This window comes from Labrus mixtus, chromosome 5, assembly GCF_963584025.1.
Source record: "Labrus mixtus chromosome 5, fLabMix1.1, whole genome shotgun sequence".
In the NCBI taxonomy this organism is placed as follows: domain Eukaryota; kingdom Metazoa; phylum Chordata; class Actinopteri; order Labriformes; family Labridae; genus Labrus; species Labrus mixtus.
In genome coordinates this window covers 23005179-23029687 of record NC_083616.1, presented here as the reverse complement: position 1 = coordinate 23029687, position 24509 = coordinate 23005179, and the positions used below count along the sequence as shown (strand labels likewise).

Sequence of the window (24509 nt, the reverse complement as noted above, 5' to 3'; positions counted from 1 at the left end):
TCATTCAGCACGACATGAACACCACAATCAAAAGACAATTCTCTTTTAATATTTTAAATGCAGTAGCTCACAAAGTCGACACCACCTTCGCTACGTGCCCTTGTGAATTGATATACCTCGATAGTGTTGGCAGTTTATTGCAGGAAAGACGTGACAATAAAGCAATCATTTCCCTCAATCATTCTTTAGTTGTGGGTGTTGTGGTACTAAAAGACAAACTCAAACCAATTTAAAATCTCAATATGTGACGGTACCAGAACATGAAACCACAGTTAACCCAAAGACAGACCTTTTGAAGAATAATTCTACCACAGTAAAGTCAATCTGGGAAAAACTGGGAGGCTAATTTAGTTTCTTACGACTTCTGTAACACAATAAAAGACGTCCCTTAAGTACAAACCTAAAATACATTAACGTGTAAAAATAAACATATAGTAGCATTTTAACAGGATTTCTGTAATAGTTTATTCTACATCATGTCTCATGTGGCATTAGGTTCTCTGTGCTGAGGAACAGAATGAAACACATACTGATCTCCAACTGATAAGGACTTTGGCTGCAGCGAATGAGTCGCGTCTCGTTACTCCGGTCCGCCGCGCTGCAGCAAAGAGACAAAACAGAAAATAGATCAGTAAACAGAAGCTTTCATCTACCGACAGGAAATATATGACACAGCACATGGTGTCCAGTTTAATTAATCCGGATAACTGTTTTTGTTACAAGATTTGAAATGTTGAGATGATTAGGATGCATAGTTTAGATTTTTGTTCATAGCAGTGGTTCTCAACGAGTGGGTCGGGACCCAAAAGTGGGTCACAGAACCGTTTTTTAGTGGGACGCGAATGTGTGCCTGGAGTAAAAAGTCTATAAATTGATTTTGAACACATTTGTTTTGTACCGTCTGAGGACAGAACTGCACCGTATGTCATTACATAACTCTGACATGAACACAACACAAAATGTTCAGGAAGATTCACAATGGATGCACAGGAGGAAGAAATGTCCTTTACATCACTTGACTGGTGCACATGTACACAAAAAAGAAGCGTCACAGTCTCTGGTTGATACTGTGAATATGTGTGATCACACAGAGCACTGATGTGAGGGGAAAAAACTGTCATTGTAGGTACAGACTTTGTCGCTTCGTCCGACATCTTGGATTTCCAGAGTGTCTTATTTAAGTCATGTCTTGCCTGACCTGCCACCCGACCTGACCCGACCCGACCCGACCTGCCACCCGACCTGCCACCCGACCTGCCACCCGACCTGACCCGACCCGACCCGACCCGCCCCCCCCTCCCCTTCTTACAAAACAGTTGAACTTTACCTACAGCTCCAAGGCGACTGTTAGAATCTAGAACCGTTTTAAGGCCAAAGCTGACTATGCAGGCTTATCGTCTACCAAGGACGAAGGTCATCTACTAACTGATACCAAATGAGACGTCAAAAATATGTTTCACCCTTATCCACCTTACAACATCCAGCCCTTCATTTTGCTTTGAAATAGGTTGGCGTGTCAGTAAAAATGTTCTGTGTTTAATCTTGAGGTGCAGTTTTGACCTCTCACCTGGATGAATTCCATTTCGTTTTCTGTCAGCGGCCTCCTGCGGTACCTCGCAGTGAGTAGCTGAATAGAGGCCAGGGTGTCCGGCGTGCCAGGTACTGGGGTCAAAGGTACATGAGATCTTGATATCTGAGGGGGTGCTGCAGCTGGAGGGGAGGCTTGAGCGTTGTGCGGTGCTAAGTTTACTGCTATTGATTTCAATGCTTCTTGGGCTGGAAGAAGGAGGAAAAAGATTCCATTATTCAGACTGAGAGAAGCAGAGATGGAATTACAAATAATGAATTTGATGGTTTCCTAATGTTTCAGAATATAACCTAATATGTAGGATTAGGTTCAGATTCAAATAACAGTTGCTAAAGTAAGTTGTGTATCTCCAGTTTTTGGATACATTAACTTGATATAAAGAGATGTGGACATGAAACAATAGGTCTACCAGTTATCACCCAGAGGACTCTTTGAGGTCTTTTCTTTATTTAGGTCATCATATGTGAATCATTGACGTTCTTCATACTTACCATTGGGCTTTGGGAGGTCTTGTCTTTTGGGGAACTTGATCAGAGGAGCGTGAGGCCGAATCGCCTGCAACACACACTTAAATTAAACAGCTGTGTGAATGGAGTATTGTGTGATGTTTAAGGGTCAGTTTACCCCCAAAACCAAAAAAAAAAAAAAGATTTCCCTCGTTCCTTAAAAAGGATTTTAAGCCATGAAGGTTATTTTATTTTCTCTGTTGCAAGTTAAAGAAATAATGTATTTGTGGTGTTCAAAGTGTATAAAACTGAGTGTGGACAGGTTTAACCTTCTTTGGGATGTGCCAGCATGGTCACCCGGGTAACTGACACATGAACACTTTATCATATTCATCAAAAGCACGTCACTCTTGACCAGTTCAACAGCAAAAACAAACAAAGCGCCAGAGTGACAACAGTTAACCATTAAAAGGGTTCAAGTCTGGAACCAAGTCTGGAAATTGGTCTGGTGGCTGGAGAGCTGCCAGTCCACTTCCTCAGCACTCTGAGACCATCTTATGAGACCTCTCCATTAGTGCATGTCCATAGGATCCTGTTTGTGCATGTTTGTCTATTTCAGCCTATGTTTGTGTTCATGTTCATTAAACAGAGAGTAAAACTGAATTTCCCCTCGCAGGATTAATAAAGGATAAATTATTATTATTAAACCATCAAAAATAACTTAGAAACAAACAGAGTGAATGATGTTTTTATAAGATAACTTCAGGTGAAACAAACATACATAGTTTTTAGATACACATTAAGCTTTTAAAGACACACTTTTCTGCTTATTTTTTAGTTTTTGATCATTATTGATTATGACTAACTGTTAAAGCAAATTTAATATATTTTTTGGACTGTAAAAAAACAAATAACATTTTAAGACACAGGCCTAACTTTGGTTTAAGACACACTCAAGACAACTTTCACACAGCTCGAGACTTAAAGCATTCAACATGATTAATCGATTATTAAAATTCATTGTTTAGATATAATCCACACAAACATTGTTTACATTTTATACAGCCTGCTCAAATCTACAATCACATTACTACACGCATACATTCACCCTAAATATGTGACAGAGATATGTAAACACTGATTGAATGGCTGATGTCCACTGTGTGTTTCTTTCCTGCAGCTTTGTTCAATTTAGCTTTGGGCAAAGTTAACGACCGATGAATGTTCACTTAGTTTGTAAAATACATGTTTTGCTGATTTCTGAATAAAATAAAAACACATCGCGTTCCTGTGTGGCTTCCGGTGAAACAAGGACATCAACAAGGGTAACTCTTGTTTTAAAGCTGTGACACACCCGTACTCATTTACGTCATCGAAAAAAAGAGGGAGGCGACATTGTTTACCCTACGAAATTCATCATATCTCATCACGACTGTCGCTGGAGTTATTAAAAAATGTAAAGAGCAAAAGTTACCTGGATAACTCGGGCTGCTGGAGCTGCCATTTTGGAGCTGACTTTGCTCCCCATGACGACCTCACGTTTCCTTCCGGTATTAAAAAAAAAAAAAAAAAAGCTCCTTGTAGTTACTGAAAGACACCACCAGATGGCGCCATTGTTATTCTACACAGTAAAGTCTATAGCATAAAAAGTGGTCCAGAGGATGCTGGTAATGGTTATGGTGCAGTGGGGGGGACATACATCTCATCACATACAAATGAACGACACCATGATGAATTTAAATAACACAGCAGGTATTATTAATCTGCAAAACACGTGCATTCAAGACTTTATAAGGTTAGTTAATTAAATTTATGATATTATTTGCTAAATCTTACTTAAAAGTCGTTACCTCTCGGTCGGCAGTCGACAGATGTGCTGTCCCAGTGTAGTGTCCTTTAATAGTAAATGTTCAGGCCATACTCCAGCCTTAAGTTAGCCTCCTGTCACAAAAGGGCATACACAAATAGACAAATAAAAGACCTTAATCCGCTACTAAGCAAAACAATTCGAGGTCAAGGACAGCACCGAAATGCATTTATTCCTTGTAAATCAATTATTAAGAAATAGTATTTCCTGTGAGATAATAGAAAATTTCAAAACAAGACTTCTGTGCTAGGCAAAGGCAGATATCATACCCCACTATCTTAAATCCACTCCACCTTGTAAAAAACAGAAAACAGATATCCTGGTCATGTGGTCAAGACTTGTCCAATCCAAAGACGAGGAACCAACAGAGATCTTTTGTGATGAAGATGTGTCACCAAAATAAAATTTATATCCACCTCTTTGCACGAAACTCTCGATGCTGCATTAAACACATACACACATATTGCATCTTTAAAATAAATTGATGGATTTTCCGTATAGACAATGAATGAGCCAACAAAATAATACGCAACTAAATCAGAATGAGGGGAACATTACTATTTATAGGCCAATGTTTAATTCGTTATTGCCCCAATAAACACATTTGCAAAAGAAGCGTATTTTTATAATATCAGTGTAGTGCCCCTTTAATAGAGGGCACAAAACTATGAACAGAGAAAGATTAAGAGCATGTATTGTGGGTTGTTAAGTGGAGTCAATTAATAAAACACCAAAAGAAACTGTTTACGTAGTCGTAGCTTGTTTTAGTAACGGCTAGCTGGTGGAGCATCTTCACTTGTAAGGATCTTTGTAGCCAATGTCAAGAATATTGGTCATAGTATCTGAACAGCGCCATCTGCTGGATTAAAGGGTGTATCATCCCTTTCCATATGGACCTACGGGTCTGAAATAAAACATAAAGTAAAGTATAAAATATATAAAAACAGCCTTTCATAAAATAAAATCTCCAAACCTTGAACAACAATGGAATTTCATCCTAATGGCATATATGATATTATGTTTTGGAGATTGTGAGAGCCAGTTGCATGTTATTCATGCAGTCCAAATATGCTGTTCACAATAATACCAGCTGCAGAGCTCAATTATAAAGGATTGGTCATTTAAGGTCAGGCTGTAGCTCATTGCATTGATGCTCTATTTCAAAATTTTCAAGTCTTTATTATATTTGCTTATTGTAGAAGTTTCTCCTGAAAATATTTTTTACAGCGTACATGGCCCAATGGTAATCTTTTCTCCACAGAGAAAATTATAGCGCAGAGATAGAAAACACCTTTAACCTCCACAACACCATCCAGACACCCATCCACACAAGAAAAACAATCAAATGATCACATTTTATTTGATTTATTTTATTAAATAAACTGGTCCATGGAAAGTAAAAAGGTCTCGACCTAAAGATGGGCCGACTCTTCACTTGAAACATGACTGGCTTCTCATAAACTACAGTTTAACCATCAACACATGCACAGAACAGATGCAGTCTCAAGTGAAGATTTAGCCTCTAACATGATGTTTGTTAGGTGCAGCTCAGTATACAGACAGTGCACGCCTCTGTGTAGCATCAGCAGCTGCACAGAATGGCTGTTTGACTCAGTCTGAAGGAGACAGACTGGCTCACTGGCTCTTTGTTCTGTCGAACAGCTGCTTGAGTTGGTCCTGAGAGGTGGCCTCTTTCTGTTGCAAAAGATCAGTGTGGCCCTTGGTGACACCCCAGCCATCAGGTTGAGAAAGGGAGGGACACAGGGGACGACCAGAGGCTGGCTTCAGGGTTTCCCAGTAGTCACGGCGGGCTCTGCAAGAGACAAAAAGACCAGAAAACATATATTACGACATGCTGATGCTAAAGACAGTTGTTTGTATAACTAAGTTCGGTGTGTATTTTTGGTGTTCATTGACAAATCAAAAGTTGCTTCTGACCTGGCTCTGACCCAGGGCTTGGTGTGCATCTCCAGACCAGCACCCCAGTTTCCGTGTTTCTCTGATGCAGCAGGGACGCAGCCTCTCTCTGTTGCCAGCTCCTCTGCCACAGCCCTGATGTGATAAGGCTCAAACCCACAGCAGCCCCCAATGAAGCGGATGCCAGCATCGAAGGCCTCCCTGGCGTACTTGTGCATGTCCCAGCGGGTCAGGATCCTGGGCTCCAGACCTGAAGGAAGATTCATTCTTAATATGCTAAACTGTGCCTCGATTTGTTTTGGTGAAAAAGTGTATTTTGTAGTTTGGACTTGGAGCGATTATCTAACAAAAAGTCAAATTTGAATCTCTCTCTCTCTTTTGTTGTTGCAAAGCTTTATCCCTAGTGTTTATCTTCTCTTATTCAACTTTTCTTAATGATTTTAATTTGTTAATTTCTAACATTTATTAGAACTTATTGTTGTTATCTTTATGATTTGTTTGTAATACTGCGATGTCCGGTAGTCTGTCCTTCTGTGCTATTCTTTATGTTTTAACCATTGTAAAGTGTCTTTGAGTTTTTAAAAGCGCTTATAAATAAAATGCATTATTATTATTATTATTTCATTGTTTGTACTCTTTTAACTTTTACTCCAAATTGTATCTACTATTGTCAATTATTTTCTTCTTATTTTCTACATGTGTGTTCTGTATGTGAAGCACTTTGGGCTGCATGTTTCAATGTTTGATGTTTAAATACAACACAGTATATGATTACCGAAGGGGAATTCTGGCAGATCGATGAATCCCTGACAGCTGCAGTCGGGTGTGTGGAAAGCCAATGGCTGCACCATGTAGTGAGCCTTCAGCCCGGCTGCCTCCACTCCCTCCTTCATCATCTTGACAGCTTTCACGCAGGTCAGGGGGTCGAAGTGACAGTTGACTCCCACGATCTGGGCACCTACAGGAGAGCATGCATTGGTGTGAGCTGACTGTTACAGATAAGCACCGAAAGAGCACAAGCTGTGGTTTTCAGTTGGGTTAGTTGAATTGACTGATTACCTTGTATAGACAACATTTGAGTGACTCAGCAGAACTAATTATTGGACAAACGTTTGGAAAGTCCCACTTATGAACCTACTTCATTAGAGTCAGACAGCTGATGTGTCTTATCTCATGTCTACTGGTTGTAAATACTACCCTTGTCACCTTAGTCACAAAGAGGTTGTGTCAGGACAAGATGTTCAAAAAATATTCAAGGTAAATCTTACATTTAATTTTCATATTCTAAAAGAATGTTGAAGGTATGGTTACACTGATAAAAGCTATGGTCATGGCTTTATCAGAGAACACTGAACCCACCAGCTTTGACAAGTCTGACCGCACAGTCTCCAGGAGAGACACCGTGCATGTCTCCATCTGGTCCAATGCACAGACAGGCGGCCACAGGCTTCCCTGTCTCCTTCAGTGCCTCCACAGCCCACACGGCCTCTTCAACATGCTCAAAGTACTGCAAGACACAGATGAAAAACACTTCAGTCAAACATACACGAGAAAAAAAAAAAAAAAAAGGAATGAACTCAGTGGCCTCTGTTGTTAAATTTGAGTTTTCAATCTCTACCTCAGCAATCAGGAAGTCCACGTCTTTCCTGATGAACACATCCAGCTGCTTCTTAAAGATGGCCTTCACCTCCGTCTCGCTCTTGCAGCTCAGGTAGGAAGGAGTCTGACACACTCCACCTGCTACCAGAGCGTCGCCTTCATTGGCAACCTCACGGGCCAAGTCGCAGGCGGCCTCATTGATCTGAGCTCCCTGCAGAATAAAGACAAAAAAAAATAAAACGTGAAAAACAAATCTCGCAAACCTGTTGAACAAGTGAGAGTATATCAGGAGAAATATGACTTCCAGTTTATTGGATACTCCTAAGAACATCGCTTATTTAATGATATCGTTGTGCTTAAAACGCATTGATGGGGGAATTGCACGTCTCTTTTCTTTGCACTGCTACTCACAGTGAAGGTGAGCTTGTTGCCCCTGTTCTCCAGTTTGTCATCACTGGCATAGAAGGTGAAGGTCTGCATGACATTAGACCCAGCCCTCAGGAACTCTCTGTGCAGCTGACGCACTGAAAAAAAACACATAACGTAAGTAAACATACAAGGAAATCCCTCTGCAACACTACAACAACAAGGTGTGCTGCAAGAATCACCACGCAGAGGATAACGCAGAAGGCATTTTTGCTAGTAAAATACGAGTAGTCGCACAGCTTGATCTTACCTGCTTCAGGGTGCTCTGAGGCAGCTTCGGGGGTCCAGGGCCCGGCCTTCACGTAGCCTCTCTTCTCCAGGGCAAACACGAAGCCTCCATCACCAATCACAACCTCTCCAGCGTCAAGACGCTCCAAGACTCCCTGTGATAATGCATCAATACAAGCGCAATATTATTAGAAGACTTAGGAGACAGAAGAATGAAGAAACGAGTTCAAATTTGTATCTACACCTCGTGCATTGTGACTTCCCAAGTCCAGTGCCACACCCCAACCCCCCCAACCCCCCAACCCTCTCTCTCCCATTGACCCAGAGTCATCAAGACAGCAACACATGTCTGAGAACAGCTGCAATGCTCAGAATGACTTATTGACCTGCACCCCTTGATTTTAAAACGCCTGCTGGTCAAAGAGTAACGTTTAACTTTATCTAAGCATTTAACTTATCCCAGTCTTAAACATCTCTATTTTACTATTTCTAAATCATAATTAAGGCTTCGTCTGCAAAATGAATGTATCCAAATTCAATCTTCAAGTACAAATTACTGTGACAGGTCTCATCTATCTGCGCTAGAACTGGATATTTATAATGTTGCTTTTTATTGACAGACTTTTTGAGTGTGAGAAAATCTCCACCTGGCATGAACCTCCTCTCACGGTTTCTCCACCGAGAGTCGGATTTAAGAGGAGGTCTCGATGCAAAAATAATCAGTATTTCAAATGAAAAACTTTGTGTTAAAACAATACAAAAATACAAATTGAAACGTGAAGCTTGTTTCCTTACGATGCAAACCTAATAGTTTTCATATTTTGACTCCTTATTTTTTTAAGTATTTCATAATGAAATATGCAAAACATACATTCTAATTCTTTTTTTCCTCATACTTAATATCTATCCCAGCCTCAAATATCTCAAAACCTGGGCCAAAAAAGCCACATCTTTTTGCATGGTTAGGAACTGTGTGGATGATAAGAAAAACTGTTTGTAAATTTGCTTCACCTGTTACACTTAATTACTTTTATATTCCAATGAGCTCATAGAGTTTGGAGCTGATGCATCTTAAAAAACGTAGCATCCTGCCACTTTAAACCTCGGCATTCTACAAAACTACAAGTTATAATAATTGGAGGATATATTTCACAGCAAAGTCCAGATAGCACACCGCTTCTTTTCACAAAACTCCACACATACCTTCTTTCCTGGTGCCATAATCCTGCAGCTGTGTGGACCCCTGACTGCTTAGACTTTGAGAAGCTGAAGCAACATTAGAGTGGAGCAGAGGGCCACTATAAATCTCATCTGAAGTAGGGGAGGGGTCTGAGGAAGGGACGTGCTGATTGGCAAGAAGCGAGTTATACAACTGCAATGTTTCCTTCCTCACCTCCCCTCTCTCACTGAATGAGAGTATTGTGAGTTTTTGCCACTGGTTGGATCCAGATTAATTATGGTTGTCGGTGAGTTTGACCCTCTTCCTGTTTGTTTATGGGTTACTTTTTTTTTTTTGGACCTTGAATAGACAGATTCCTAAACTTGATAGTGGAACTAAAAAGGAATAAATAACTTCTGAATCAATGCATAAGTGAATGTTTGATTACATTTATCCATTAGTAAAGACACAAAATTCCCTTTGAATGGTTTGTGGTTGTTGCAGAACATTGACAACACATACTCATCAAATTCAGTAACAAACTGAGGTTTATTGTTTTTGGGGTTTACATAGTAATACTCCACCACCGGAGCATCGCTGTTACAAGTGCTTTAAATCTCCAAACTGAACTGGGAAAGTCTTCCCCCGGATCCCTTCTTTAGTTGGCCGACTGAAGGGATGGGTGCCTTAGCTTTTCTTGCTCCGACTCACTCACGCACTGGGCTTGGCCTTCTTCTGCATCTCGAGCACGTGCTTCATTTCCTGGGAGCTGGTGGCCTCTTTGTGCTGCATGAGATCAGAGTGGCCCTTGGTTACACCCCAGCCCTCTGGTGTGGACAGGGAGGGGCATTTGGGACGTCCGGATGCAGGCGAGAGATTCTCCCAATACTCACGACGGGACCTAGGAGGGGAAAAAAAAGACAGGTAACACAAAGAAAGAAAGTGCAACATTTATCTTTGCCTTTTTTTTTTTTTTTTTTTTTCATATTTAGGATTCTTTACCTGGCTCTGACCCAGGGCTTTGTGTGCATCTCCAGACCAGCACCCCACATGCCATGTTTTTCGGATGCAGGGGGCATTATCCCTCTCTCTGGTGCCAGCTCCTCTGCCACAGCCCTGATGTGATAAGGCTCAAATCCACAGCATCCCCCAATGAAGCGTATGCCACACTTGTACGCCTCCCTGGCGTACTTGTGCATGTCCCAGCGGGTCAGGATCCTGGGCTCCAGGGCTGAGAGCATAAGAAAAAGAAATTGACACAACATGTGAGCAACAGCCCTTTGCGCGTCTGTCACTATTTCATTTCAATATTCATGTGAAACACATTACCAAAAGGGAATTCTGGCAGATCGATGAATCCCTGACAGCTGCAGTCAGGTGTGTGGAAAGCCAATGGCTGCACCATGTAGTGAGCCTTCAACCCGGCCTTCTCCACTCCCTCCTTCATCATCTTGACAGCTTTCACGCAGGTCATGGGGTCGAAGTGGCAGTTGACTCCCACGATCTGGGCACCTGCAAAACAGAGCGATACAGTTATTGATGAAGCAAAAAAAGTAAACCGCAAATCTTTAGGTAAAGCAGATAAAAATACAATAGACTCTTTATAAAATGTATGTAGTTTCAGTGACGTCACACATTGGATGCTGAAGAGGACATTTTGGAAATGCTACCATCACGTAACTTTGGAACAAAACAGATTGGTTAAAAATAAACTCACCTCCCATATTGAGCTAAAGAAAAATAACTTAGACATAAAGAAATGAGGTTGGCACCACAACTGTTTTATGTGAAACTGTAAACATGTTTATTTCAGATGGGCAGTTTTAACATTGGCCCTTACAGGGTTTCCTTTGTTTGTTAAAGCCAGCCTCAAGTGATTTTTTTTTCTTTTCTGGCACAGCCACATTGGTTTAATTTCTTTACACTGGTGGCTGCCGTTTGTTAAATACGTACCAGCCTTCACCAGCCGGACAGCGCACTCTCCAGGTGAGATACCGTGCATGTCTCCGTCTGGTCCGATGCACATGCAAGCAGCCACTGGCTTTCCGCTGGTCTTCATCACCTTTACGGCCCACTCCGCCTCCTCCACATGCTCAAAGTACTGAAGAGAAAAAAAAAGGCACAACCCTCTCACCACTTGGCACGTATATGCTCCACAAATCATATGTTGGATTAATGTGGAATTAATATGACTTCACAAAATGAAATACAACGTGAATCCACCTCAGCGATCAGGAAGTCCACATTCTTCTTCATGAAAACATCCAGCTGCTTCTTAAAGATGGCCTTCACCTCCGTCTCGCTCTTGCAGCTCAGGTAGGATGGAGTCTGACACACTCCACCTGCTACCAGAGCCTCCCCTTCGTTTGCTACTTCTCTTGCCAGGTCACAGGCCGCCTCGTTGATTTGAACCCCCTGAACAAATGAAGACGGGTATGGATTTATCGAAGATCTTCAGAAACTTGTGTATGTTGGGTTTGAAGTGCGTTAGTTGGGCACTCACACTGAGTTTCAGGTTCTGACCCCTGTTCTCCAGTTTGTCATCACTGGCGTAGAACGTGAAGGTCTGCATGACGTTAGCACCTGCTCTCAGGAACTCTCTGTGCAGCTGACGCACTGACAGAAACAAGGAAGGGAAGACATGTTACTTTTGAGTTTGTGGACTCAACATGAACTTAATGTACTTTTGGATACAATATATGTGTTTGCTGTCTGCCTGTCTTACCAGCCTCAGGGTGTGTGACCGCAGACTCTGGAGTCCATGGCCCGGCCTTTACATAACCCCTCTTCTCCAGGGCAAACACAAAGCCTCCATCGCCGATCACCACCTCCCCAGCATTCAGACGCTCAAGGATCCCCTGTGGGAGCAGCATATGACCATCTTCTATGAGAGGTTTATAATATGCTTGATGGATCATCTAATAAATCTAAAAAAAACAGGGCAACTTGACTCAACTTAATTGACGTGAAAAGTCTTCCAAATAAAGTTTACAGTACATGTAGTATACTGTAGTGTTGAGTAATGGCAATGTGTGCATTGAATATGACATTATTCTTTATGTGACAACATGATGGATGCGGCAATTGAGGTGCAAAGGTGCAAAGATAAAAGGCACTTACATAAAACCTGCACAAACTCATTGTTTTTTACAACACCACAGTCCAACAGCACATATGACAACTCTGAACTTCAGTAGATATTCTTAAAGCCCTACACATCAGGCTAGTCTGTATCTGCAGAGAGGTATTTTTTTTTTTTTACCTTTTTTCCAGGTGCCATCTCTTTTTCCCAGTTTCAGTTGCAGCACTTGGTAACAGCGAACCCCTCTTTTAGCCCGAAGAGTGCAGAAAATTGTTCCTCACCAGCATTTATACTGCTGGGTGAATATGGGAGGATTTCATGTCTGTGCCAATTTGTAATTGCCACATGTTTGTCTGCACATTGTGCAACACAGATCAATAGGGATGGCATGGTTATGATAGTCACTTCTGGAACGATTGGGGGCAAGAGAAATCTTCTGATAAATATTTGTATCTATCATTATATTCAGTCTATCTAAGTTAAACATTCACTTATTCCCAAACCAGCTGTTCTTTGTTTGTGGAGCAAATTAGAGTGCACCTCATAAAAGAAGGTACCAGGATGAGTTAAACAGACCAGAACATCTTTGTTGCGTAACACACACAATTATTCAAACTCATGTGCCTTCCAAGTTTGAGTTAACTGAAAAGGCCTGAAGAGAAAAGGTTGTGTCATACACTCTGTTCAAACTGTTAGTCCTGAGACACAACACTAATGTAATGTGTGGAGCTTGATCAAAGCTACTATATTATGTGGACTAATGTGGATCCAATCCCATATCTGAAGATCACATAACAAGGGGAAAAAAACCCTCTTGTTTTTGCTAGTCTCTGGTCAGTCTGCACAAAGAAGCTATGACTTAGAGCAGACATTAGGCTCAGACATGTATCCAGTGAAACAAGCTGACATAAACTCAATCAGCAGAGATCATTCCGGTAGTATTCATTATCTGGTAAAAATGTATTGACGTTTTTTTTTTTACATTATTTATATTATTGTGTCTTCATTGTGAGAACCTCTTGTTTTACTTGTCGTATTCTATAGAAAATTAAGCTGATATAAGTTTAGCTCTTAAACAACATTCAAACTTTTTGGATGTTTTTTTTTTTTTTTTGGACCATATTATATAAAGAAAGAAATAAACAGTTACTTGATGAAGAAAATAGCTGTTGTTGAAGAAGTAGTGACCTGCTAGTTATGAAACCGCTGTATGCTGGTCACTGCTTTTATTCATGTCTTGCACACAGTCTTCATTTCTCTCCCTTTTTTCTCTGTGTGCTGCACACAGACACGTATCAAATGATGTACAAACAAACCCATACATACACACACACACACACACACACACACACACACACACACACACACACACACACACACACACACACACACACACTCAAAGATACAGGGATATTGACCTTCAGTAGAGTGGTGGCTTGTAGTTCTGTCAGCTCTGGGTTTATCCAGTTCCAGGGGGAATGTTTCATAGGCCTCCATCAGGTGTTTATCAACAGAGTCAAAGTTCAGAAAAACCCCTCTGTCTGCAGTCCACCATTGGATTTCTTGAGCTTGTATTGGAGTTGCACAGCTCCCTTTCCCCACTGTTCCTGTTTCTCTCTGCCTTATATAAAAGTGTTCAAAAGTCCAGTTTGCTGTCCATTTCTCAGTCAACTCTCCCTACGGTAGGCCAGTCGTATAAACTCACAATGTGCTCAAGGCCGTGGGAGAGAGTTGAACTTTAGATCAGCCAGAGAATCAAAGAGCTGTGCCTTTACGGATCAGCTCCTTCTTCTCAACAACGGCTCAGAAGTAACATCAACACTAGAGCAAGACTCTCCACAAATGTCTTTCTTTCTTGTGATACATTTCACCTTCATGGGTCAACCAAACACCAAAAGTTTCAACTCCATTGCTTGAGGCAGTAATTTACTCACAACAAAGATTTCGTAATCCACTGTTTTCCAGTCCAGCGACATGGCCTGGGACTTGGAGGTACTGACTCTGTTACTGAATGCTTCACACTGGGCAGTGAATGTAATTCTGAGTTCCCCAAACCAAACACTCTTCATCCCCTGGCTGCACCTTAGGATGCTGCCCATGAAAAAAAAAAAAAAAACGATCGATAACCATGACAGAAGACAACATCCACCAGGGACATGTTTGACTTTTTGTGAAGCTATACGGACACAGCCCTCACCTTGCTCATAAAAGGAACAGATAGTTAATGGGAACTTCCCTGGTATGCTCCTGCAGTATTCCCCTTAAGTACTCCTGGTAAACACGGTTGTCCAGTTACAGACTCCAGTTACACCCCAAGTTGCGACTGTTACAAGGCCAGGATATAATCTGTTCCTCCTGTATTGCAGGTTCGACAACCGGTAAACATTCAGTATTTCGATACCCTGAGAATAATTGGAGCACATCCTCCTGTCTTCCTTTTTTTTAAACCATTTCTTGAGTCTGCAAACCCACAGATACTGCCCCAGACCTCAATGTGACCTCACTGACGAGGTGTGTCAGCCAAGACAGTCCAACAATGTCCAGGAGCCTTCAGCATCTCAGGGTGAATCTTTTCCTTTTTACCTCAGCAACCTCTACCAATGATATGGGGGAGGCTTCCCCTGAATCTAAAGCTCTGCCTCCTCATCAGAGGACTATGATGGTTGGGTTCAAGAATCCTTCAAAGTGTTACTTACACCATTTGAGGATATCCCTCGTCCTGGTCAACACGCACTCTGACCTAGATTAGAACAGCATCAGCCAAGGCCTGCCAACTAAAAGTTCTTCTTCATAGCTTCCCTGAACTCCTCATACAGCTTGGTATTTTGTTTTCCATGAAAAACTGAAGCCAAAGCCCTCCTAAGGAATCCACATATACCTGCGGCTTCAAGAGACCCCTTGGCTTACCAACTCAGAAAAGTCATGATAGTCAGTCCTAAGCTTTCTTTTCCACTGGTGTCCACCACTGTATTGTTAAATTGCCTCCACAGCAAGCACATAATGGCTTTTTGGTAACAACTCCTAATAGCTGCTTCCACCAAGAAGGCTCTAGACTCTAGTTAGAAAAGTCTACATTGATGTTTTTACATTTTGCATATACAATGTCACTCAATGCAATTACCATTTCCCCTTAACTAGACACAGGCTCACAACGATGGGCAACCACCCACATGCACACAGATCTACTGTACACAGGTTCATCTGTCAACACTAATGCATAACCACTCATCATTTTACATGTAGCAGACACCCACACACACCCCCTCACACACACACACACACACACACACTGTTAGGTGGGGGTTGTTTCTGTAGTAGATGAACAATGATGAAACAGTGAAACAGACTGTGGATCATCTTGGGAAAAAAAAAGTGCGGACCATCGCTGACCCATGCTGACCAAGATCTCACAATCGCTTGCAATCATTGACAATCATTGGCAAAGTGGCTGAATGGTAGAATGGCAAAGTCTTCATCACACAGTGTTGCTTATATTCTGCTAGAAGGCACAGCCCACAAATTCCTTTCCATTTGGGTACATCACTATAAAACAATAAAGATGACATGACACTGATTTGTATACGTAACAGATGTAGACTCTTTGTCAAACAGTTGTTGACACCATATGGTTGGCTCCTATCCAAACATGGATCTGCTACAATTTGGATGTTTCACCATATCAGCTTCACAGACCCAAAAGAAGAATTACCCTAAGATGGTTGACACAATTCAAAGATATATCCACAATATCCCACTACGTTTGAATAAGTCCAACCTGCTACTAAAAGATAGAGTCAGTAACGTTTTCCTAAATGAAATAAAGACTTTTAAAAAGGTAATGCTGCTCAGTCATCACTTATGGGCCTCCATATGTGTGGAAACTATGTCCTCTACCTAGATTTTGATGTTTTGCTTTGTTCAGTTGATATGGGATGTTTTTTTTTGGAGCTGGTGTGCTTCCCCCAGCCAATGACAGCTGCAACAAACATTTCTACTGACTACCTTTAATATCTTCTACCTGTCATAGTTTAAGGAGAGACAGCCAGGTATGGGTGTGACAGTGTGGCGTGTCTTGTGCATCTTTAGCACACTGGAGCCGGTGTTATCCCTGAGTGAAACGTTATGCTGTACTGTGTTGGTGTCGATTATAGTTGAATAAAGGAGACCGCTTTTGGAAGGAATATTGCAAAACCGGAAAAGGTTATTAACCAAGAAAAAAGGGTTACACAAACAAATTAAAAAAAAATGTAATAGTTTGCTCAAGGCATTGTTCCTCAATCTACAAATATATTAGCTACATCCGTACAAGCCAGTCATTCATAAGAAAGAAAAAGTCCTTTCTTTGCTCAGGCTGATAACGTAAACTAAGAGGAGTGGTTTGTTTACTACTCGGTGCAGTAGCTCACTTGGAATGAAACCTCCTTAACTCCTTTCCTTTGGCACAAAGGATATATAGGCTATATATATGTCTATATGTGTTGTGCATGTGTTTTTAGTGTAACATTTGTCGACTTGTTTGTACGTGTGTATTTCTGTGTCCATATAAGTGTCAGTGAAGTGCTGAGACAAGCAGCAGATCTTCTCACTGGACAACACCTCAAATTCCAAGAGAGCACTGAACCACAACTGTGAAAATAACTCTTAATGCACAAAAGTTACCTGCTCAACATGCCCAATGAAAGGACCAAAGATGCTTTGAATGATAAATAATTCATTACAAGCTGTTTTTTCTTCTTCCAGGGTTCTCCTTCTTTTTGACACAAGATTTAGTATCATAGAAGCACCACATAAAAGTTATTACACAAGCACTTGTGAGGTTACAAAACAGATTCAGTTATATAGAGTCTATTTACATGCAATATTTCCACCATATCCCATTTCTTCTGAGTAATTTCAGCTATTCCAGTTGGAGTATCAGGCGTTGACCAACAGCTGTACTGAGTGACATTTTCTCTTTGCTGCTACAACTAGTTCTCGCAGGCTAAGGCTGGAAATGAGGCCCGCTATGCAGTTGCAAAGGGACCAAAGGCTAAGGAAGAGGGTGAAAGGACAAGAGCGGGGACTGGTTGATTGGGGAGGGAGTAGGTCTCTAAACACTGCACTAGAGCTGGAATAGGAAAAGTAAATGACCTGGGCTGACACTGTAAAAAGTTGTGGTTAATTATTGACTCCTTACAGATGATAATGTATGTTGGACTTGTCAAAAACTCTATGACCAGGTGGCAAAAGAAAAATTAATTAATCCAACAAATTATTCTCCTCGAAAAGAGGTAATGTTTTGCTTTGTAAGCTACATTGCAATTTAGTATCAATGCAGATTATTACTTAATACTCCTGTTGTCTGTGTCGCCTGACTCTGCATTCCTCTCGTGATATACCAAAGGGACTCTCTGTCTGTGCCTCCACCCCTTCCTCTGGTCCAATCACAGCTCAAGCTGAAGAAGACACTCTGTTGAAACCGTCCATTCTTTGTGGATTTTTATACCACAAAAAGATAAATAGGGAAAGAGACATTGAGCGAGTGAGAACACAAAAGGGAGAGAGGGGGGGGGGGGGGGGAGAGAGAGATAGTGAGAGATAGAGACAGAGAGCACTCAGTGACCCATTAACCTGGCTGTTGTTGTCTTTATATGCGTGTTCCTTATCTCTGTTGTCTTGAACAAATAGACTAGTTGTTGGAAATAGCACATTGCCGCAATTAACTCATCATGACAGACTTTTTTTTAAGGTTTTAAAAATCTGATACACAAACAGAAGGTTGTATGAATCAATGCATTACTTCTTTGAGACACAAGAGGGCATGATAGTCCACTTTTTCTAGTTGCGGTGGATTTTCACTCTTTTTATAGACGGAGAAGAAAAGCGTGAAGTCAATTAATTATTGAATTTACATATCTACCTTACAATGAAGGTGTTCAAGGTCCCTGAATGGTTTAATAAGTATTTGGAAGATGTTCATGATTACATCTTATCCCAATTGAAACTACAATTGAAAACTTCAAAATGAGGCCTCTCTCCCAAAATGAGGGAAACACCCTTAGGAAAAATGTCCTGCATGTTCTCCTGGTGCCACAATATCTAATACTGTTGGGAACAGGAGGGTTGCTTGGTTCAAGTCCAGTTATGGACCCAAGTTTGAATATTTGACTGGTTGCTGGAGAGGTGCCAGGTCACTTGCTGAGGCACTGAACCCCCAAAAGCTTGGGTGCTCTTTCGTGTGCTGCCCCTCACTCTAATGTCTCTCTTTTGGACGATGTTCATATGATCCTGTTTGTGCATGCATGTTTATTCCTCACCTATGTGTATGTATCATGTTCATTAAAGACACAATTTCCCCTTAATAAAGTATGTCTACTTCTTCTTTGACAGATTAAAAAAAGTATTCTGTAAAGAAATATGCTAGTGTTATTATATTAGGGAGTCATTCCATGTAGGCATCATTAAGGTGAAAGGAGCACAAACACATCAGGGCAGGCAGCTCATAAAACTGCCATTGTGTTTCCATCAAGCATCAACCTACCAGTCTGAGCATGGAGCCAATTTAGGAGAGACCAAAACTGCTGTTCCTATTATGACCAAATGAGGCTGGCACCAAAATGAAGTCCCCATAGAGGCCCAGAAAGCCAAGCCCAGAAATAACTACATCGATTTAATTGTGCAGCCAATTAAATATTTTTCATGGGAAACATTCTAACTAACCAGCTTATGAATCGACAGGGGCTTAGACTGCAGCTCTAATAACTTAGCATTCACCAATCCCCTACAACTCTCAACATACACCCTGTCATCTGCATTTGGTCACTTTTGGCTCCAGAAACCCACATTGCAGGGCCACAATGCCAAGCTACAGTCCTCAAATTAGCAGTCCACAAACAAATGGATGACATCACAGTGGCTAAAACCACCATTACACAAAGTCTTGGGTTTTGGTTTTATGACTATTTAGGTCTTTTTATGTCTTCTCTGTAACTGTTAATCATCTCCTTTTATGCAATAGCACAAAAAACTGTGTTTCCTTCCATGAAAACTCAGTTATTTATAATCTATAACTATTTAGTCATCACGCTGTGCACCTACAAATTTGTATGAACAGAATGTAGTTGGTTTCTAATATGTTGGTCCCTTTTTCTCCTTAATGTATTTTTATACTGACTTAATGTTTCACTGTAGTGGAGGCGTATGTTCTAGTTGTCTGGCTCTCTATGTTTTTGGTTTGATAGGTTAAATTGCTTCCGGATGGCTTGAAATTCAATGTCAAACCATTTGTCTTTATTGTACATTTTTGAGGATTTCCTACTTGTCTTTATTGTTTTATCATTCCACAATTGGTCTCTTAATTATTCCATTAGAAATATCTGTCATGTCTTCCCTGTGTTAAATCACCTTGTATTAAATACATAAAAATGTTTAGGTTTAAATAATAAAATGTTAACAATTCAAATATGTAGGTTTTTTCCCCCCAATTCCACTTTCTAACAGTTTGTACAGCAGACCCTCGTGCCAAATTGAGTCAAACGTTTTTTTAAAGTCGACGAAGAAGGAGAATGATTTGCTTTTCTTTTCGTTTATTTGGTTGTCGTTTAGGGTGAAGATGTGATATGTTGTACAATACTTTGGTAAAAAGCCAATTTGTGATTTCATCAGGACGTTATTTTCAGTGAGGAAATGTAAGAATCTGTGGTTTATGATCATACAGAGGAGTTTTCACAGGTGCTGTTGACACAGATCCCACGGTAGTTATTGGGGTCATATTTGTCTCCACTTTTGTGGAGGGGCGTTATTAGTCCTTGGTTCTAAATATTGGGGAAGATCCAGGAACTAAGGATGACATTAAAGAGTTTTAGAATAGCCAACTTTAAAATTTAGTTTTGGACGCCGTCAACACCACAGGCCTTTTTAGTGCCTAGTGACTTTATTTTGTCCTGTAGTTCTTTAAGGGTAATTGGAGAATCCAAGTGGTTCTAATAGTCCTTAATAACGGACTCTAGACTTTGTAGTTTATCTTGTATGTGTTTTTGTTCTTTGTTCTCCTCTAATGGGCCAAAAGGGTTTAAGAAGTGGTTTCTCCATACATCTCCATTTTGAATCGGTAGGTACTTGTGTTGTTGTTTGTTTAGAATTTTCCAATTTTCCCAGAAGTGGTTTGTTTGAATTTGATTCCTCACCATCCTGTAAGGGGCTATTTTGGTTCAGCACATTAACCTACATGTAGAACATGCACGGTGGTTTGATTTGAGCTTCTAGACCAGTTGCTTCACAACAGGAGGACATACAATTTGTTACATATTTAAAAAAGGGTTTGAACTAACACATTTGTAGTTTACTGGAATGGAGCAGCACCACACCTTTTCATTACCCTCTGCTACCTGCAAAAAGATATAAAGAGCTCTACAGAAGGTTTACAGTAACATGTGCCTTTTAATCTCACAACTTGACTGTATGAAAAACTGAACAACTACAGACTGCTTAATCTTGAATGTACAAAAAAAAAAATGCTGGGAAATATATCATCATCTACTGTATAAGCCAGGTGGGTCCAATAAAATCTGTGACTTGTATTACATGAAGATTTAGAAGAGAATTTTTTACATTTCAAATCACAAAATAAACAGTAAAATGCCCGGGGGATCAAACATCACACTGAGTTAGCCTGTGGATGTTGTTTCTTTGTTGTTTGTTAGCAACCACAGATATGTTGTCCAAACACAATTCATGAAGTCACCTGGATCCCAGAGCCGTGTTTATTTTGGCAAAACACAAAGAACTGAAACTTTGGAAAGTCTAATTTCGTTTTCTTGCTTAATGCGATTTGATGCTGCATAGTACGAGTTCATTCCTGGTGTCTGCAGGTTGATTAATATGTTGAAATTAGTGAAAGCAGGTTGGTCAGATAAATACAATTTGGATAAGCAAAGAGTCCAAATATTTATAAAGCTAATGGTGAGCCAAAGTACGCTCACTCTAAATGTCCATATAAGACTATTTCTGGATTATATGTCTTTTTGGTTTTGTTTGGTTTATTCTCTTACATGCAATTACATACAACTTTTAAAAAAATGTAGGTGGTAAAAATGTTTCTTTGTCCACAGCAGAGACATCAGAGCATGTGCTTCCTTATTAGATCGTGACTGTACTCATCCCAGGAGGGCCATCAGTAATGTTCCTCTTTGCTGTGTGTCACCTTTATGTCATACCTTATTTCCATCACGTGTGTTTGACCTCTTTTCCAACATCGACTTGTATAATGCTGGGAAATCCATGAAAAACAGAAATGGAAATGATGGATTCTCCTTCTCTCTCTGACCACAATGCTGCCCACTGTGTGTTTATGTTTGCTTCACTGGACCGAAGCATTTTAACCCATAATAAACTGAATTCCTTCTTTAAGGATTGGCAGTACAAGTATGTGAGAACAACATAATTTCAAGGAAGATAAAGTTCTGTTGAGTTTGGATAAAAGTGATGATAAATGTTTAGCCAACTTGGCTTGTAACATTAGCCCTATTCACACAGTCACAAAACTCCTGAAAATGTAACCATGTAATTTTTGTGATTGTAATGTAATTTTTTTCTGGGTGAGCTGCATGTGTGAATGAAACCAGATGAATGTTTCACTTCAGCTTTAACCATAATATCTCTTTACCCCAAGTACAAAATGTCTGCAAGAAGTTGGGCTGAGCTGCTGTGTGAATGCATCAGGATATATTCAGGAAAATGACATTTATATCCTGTGAAGTGTGCACAAATAGTGAGATCTTTGTGCACTTAATGAAACTTCTTCATGATGTTATCTGCTGGCCAATATGCTCTTTTCTTATTTTTTTGTCTTTCATTGAACATGTAGTTTTACACATTGTGTCGATATAGAGGAAAATAAATGTCATAGGGTTGAACTCTATTGTTTGTCTGCATGTGCGAAAATGGCTTTCGTTTGGCCGAGTTTAGAGTACTAGAAGTAACAGCATGAGTGAATCAATTTAATCCATCTTTCATCATGTCTTCATGTCTAACTCCTTAACATAGTTGTGGGCCAGAAATGCGTAGATCCACATTTCCCAGGTTCAAGGTTCAAGGTTCAAGGTTCGAGGTTCAAGGTATCTTTATTATCCCCGACGGGCAATTTGATGTACAGCCAGCAGTAAAAGAGGCACAGCCAACAAACAATAAATAAAACAACAATACCAAACAACAAAAAGACAACAACAAAAAAAATCACAATTACATGTGGTCGTTGACCAGACTGATCGCAGCAGGCATGAAGGATTTTCTAAATCTGTTTGTTCTGCAAAATGGCAGCTTGTATCTGCGCCCTGATGGCAGCAACATGAACTCACAGTTCAAGGGATGGGATGAATCAGCAATAATAAGACAGGCTTTTTTTCAGTGACCTGACTTTATACAGGTCATGGAGATTGTTCAGTTCAGTGGCCGCAATCTTGCTGCACACTTAAACGATTCCCTGCAGCCGATTTTTCTGTTCTAAAGTTGTGGGCCAGAAATGCGTAGATCCACATTTCCCAGGAGGGGCAATATCCCGAGAAAGAAAAGCATTCAATTGGAGCCATGCTGGGGCCATCTGATGTAAAAAAGTATTAATTTAATTCTCCCTTTTGCTCTGTTTTGGTCTTCACCAATATATTTGGGGGAAAAGTTGGGAGGAGAGAGTGGGGGATGACATGCAGCGAAGAGCTACATGCCAAAATGTTTAATTTGCTGTTTTAAGATTACAGAATTTGCAATGTACAAGCATGGCACGTCACACCTTTCAGAATATCTATAGCCCTTTAAACATTGCAAGTTGGAGGCAGGCAATTGAAACCCCTGTTACACCTCATCTGCAATTTGCAATGCACAGAGGCGGATCGGCGGGGCGAAGTCCTTCTGCAGCCGATCTGCCATCCGAGGTAGTACGAGAGGTGTAATAAATGTGTAATGTCAAGGCTGACAGGCCACTGAGCTGTGTGTATGAACAGCTCCCTCTGTTCTTCGACATGTCTCGCCATGAGCTTCTGCAACGCTGTGACGGCTTGAAAAAAAAATCCCACACTGACCTGAGGGAACTTAGTTATAGCACTGATCTTAGAGTCGCAATGTCTAGAGGACTTCATTTTTCAAATTTCAACTTACTTATCTTTCAAAGAATATAAATGCTTATTACATTACTTATTACAATAAAAATGCAAAGGCCTGCTGTTCAGAAGAAAAAGCTTTGGAAAGTTAAATACCACTTACAATTGGTAGTTTTAACAGTATATAACTGAAGGATTCCTACTGTAATCAGCACAATTATACCAGTCGTTATATTCACACACATATCTAAACTTATGTAAGCTATTTGTACCATCATGGCGTTGTATCTGCGCAACTTCTTCACCACAGCCACTAACCATTCAACCCATCATCATCATCCTCTTAAGTCCTTGTGTTTCCCATAGAGTTACCCTGCAGCTATAAGATCATCCTCCTGCCTCTGAGACCGGAGTTCTGTCTTGACCACACTTATCTATTTACAGACTTCTTCTGCCTCCCACGGTGTTCTCACCAGGATGACACACGCAGACCGGTCTGGTGTGGAAAAAGGAAGTCCTGGAGGCCGGGCTCGACCAAATGACACAGTTGAGAAATCAGGCGCCGTGTGAGCGGAGAGACAAACTGCAGAGTTCGAGGTCTGAGGCTGTGAAGAATGTCAGGAGGGCGGTGTGAAGGCCTGCACTTAGCGACTCCCACTGCAGCATCCCAGAGAGGAAATGAGAGCTGCTGTTAACAGGCCGGGAAGAGGAGTGAATGTTTTTTGTTTTTTTTAAAGTTTGGTTTGTATCGAAAAATAACAGAAATAGAAAGAATGTAGCAGTAAATACCAATGTGGTGGAACTCCTAATGTTTGAGTTGCATAGTCACAAACACTGCCAAACATGGGGGTAAGCCTAAAAAAATCATGTGAAACATAAAAATGAATCATAAAAATGGTCCCAAGCAGACCACCAATGGTGATTCGTAATAGGACTTTTCCTTAGCTTCATTTCTGATAGTCTCAACAAAATCTACTCAGTAAAACTCTGATTTACTGCAGACATATTGGAATGTATGTTAAATGTTTATGCTAGGTTATTCTTGCATATACATCACGTGTTAAACAAACAACAATTAAATCATCCAACAAGCTGCTGAACTGATTATGTATTATTTTTTTTAATTAG

The 24509-nt window shown here is 40.6% G+C and overlaps 3 protein-coding genes across 3 annotated transcripts; all 3 read right to left on the bottom strand.

The window, feature by feature from the left end:
• Positions 1-27: 27 nt before the first annotated feature.
• Positions 28-3567, bottom strand: kgd4 (alpha-ketoglutarate dehydrogenase subunit 4). Its single transcript, XM_061038651.1, has 4 exons — positions 3509-3567; positions 2080-2143; positions 1568-1776; positions 28-598 (listed from the first exon to the last, which is right to left on the bottom strand). The coding sequence occupies exons 1-4, from the start codon at positions 3560-3562 to the stop codon at positions 581-583; spliced, it is 345 nt and encodes a 114-aa protein (XP_060894634.1). The 5' UTR covers positions 3563-3567; the 3' UTR covers positions 28-580.
• A 1686-nt stretch (positions 3568-5253) lies between these two features.
• Positions 5254-9423, bottom strand: LOC132974540 (betaine--homocysteine S-methyltransferase 1-like). Its single transcript, XM_061038648.1, has 8 exons — positions 9275-9423; positions 8094-8226; positions 7829-7941; positions 7437-7628; positions 7178-7325; positions 6594-6776; positions 5840-6068; positions 5254-5714 (listed from the first exon to the last, which is right to left on the bottom strand). Exons 1-8 carry the CDS (start codon positions 9290-9292, stop codon positions 5537-5539), a joined length of 1194 nt encoding a protein of 397 aa, XP_060894631.1. The 5' UTR covers positions 9293-9423; the 3' UTR covers positions 5254-5536.
• A 337-nt stretch (positions 9424-9760) lies between these two features.
• On the bottom strand, positions 9761-12651 carry LOC132974539 (betaine--homocysteine S-methyltransferase 1-like). Its single transcript, XM_061038647.1, has 8 exons — positions 12493-12651; positions 11956-12088; positions 11734-11846; positions 11454-11645; positions 11184-11331; positions 10560-10742; positions 10233-10461; positions 9761-10131 (listed from the first exon to the last, which is right to left on the bottom strand). Exons 1-8 carry the CDS (start codon positions 12508-12510, stop codon positions 9942-9944), a joined length of 1206 nt encoding a protein of 401 aa, XP_060894630.1. The 5' UTR covers positions 12511-12651; the 3' UTR covers positions 9761-9941.
• Positions 12652-24509: the final 11858 nt, after the last annotated feature.